Below are 682 nucleotides of genomic sequence, written 5' to 3'. Positions count from 1 at the left end.
GACTAGACCACTGCGGAACTGCACCTGTTGGTCTTTATGGCGATATGCTTGTCGATGACGGTGAGATTAAGTACTCTCGGTCCTTGACAGAGAAAGGGTCTCCTGCAAGTCATAATCTAAAATTGGATAGATTATCCGAGCGGGAAAAGGTAGGAAACTAAACCCTCATGTATCCAGTTGTTTCTATGGCTATGTAGCATGAACTTAAGAAGAACATTTATCCACATTAATGGTTATTATAGCCAATTGCCTCAACATGGTATTAATCTTGGATATTAGCAAGTGAAGATTCTATTTTTGTGCTGTAAGAATCACTAGGATATGTTTCTCAGATGCAGTACACTGAAATCATTATTATATTCTCATGATTCCTTTTTGTTAATATCTTGTGGTTCCAGCAAAAACTCATTGTTGAGCTAGTCAGAATACAAAATGACGGGAGAGTGGAAGTTATAGATAACGGTACTCCGGTATCGGAGTTATGGGAGTTCAAGCCAACGAAAGGGCAGTCCACAATCACATATGAAAAGTCCTTAACGGAGTCCTTTAGATCCATTCCAAGGTTAAAAATTGTTATACTTGTGGTTGGAACTCGAGGTGATGTGCAGCCTTTTTTGGCTATGGCAAAGCGCCTCCAGGTATCATATCTTGAACTTAAGATGTATAGAGGGAAGCATTGTGC

At 39.7% G+C, this 682-nt stretch overlaps 1 protein-coding gene across 4 annotated transcripts in view; it reads left to right on the top strand.

The window, feature by feature from the left end:
* LOC104779121 (sterol 3-beta-glucosyltransferase UGT80B1) overlaps positions 1-682 on the top strand; it is an 8,189-nt gene that overhangs the window by 3,248 nt on the left and 4,259 nt on the right. Inside the window, exons 1-2 of one of the 4 annotated variants that reach the window (XM_019243843.1) lie at positions 7-149; positions 399-638. The exons of the other annotated variants lie outside the window; for them this stretch is intronic. Of the exons in view, the coding sequence (XP_019099388.1) occupies positions 45-149; positions 399-638 (345 nt within the window). The 5' untranslated portion in view covers positions 7-44. Of the gene's footprint in view, positions 1-6; positions 150-398; positions 639-682 lie in introns of those variants that run through there. 4 annotated transcript variants of the gene reach the window in all.

The sequence above is a fragment of the Camelina sativa genome, chromosome 3 (genome assembly GCF_000633955.1).
Source record: "Camelina sativa cultivar DH55 chromosome 3, Cs, whole genome shotgun sequence".
NCBI classification, from domain to species: Eukaryota; Viridiplantae; Streptophyta; class Magnoliopsida; order Brassicales; family Brassicaceae; genus Camelina; species Camelina sativa.
The sequence above is the reverse complement of the archived record's forward strand: the minus strand, read 5'-3'. Positions and strand labels throughout refer to the sequence as shown.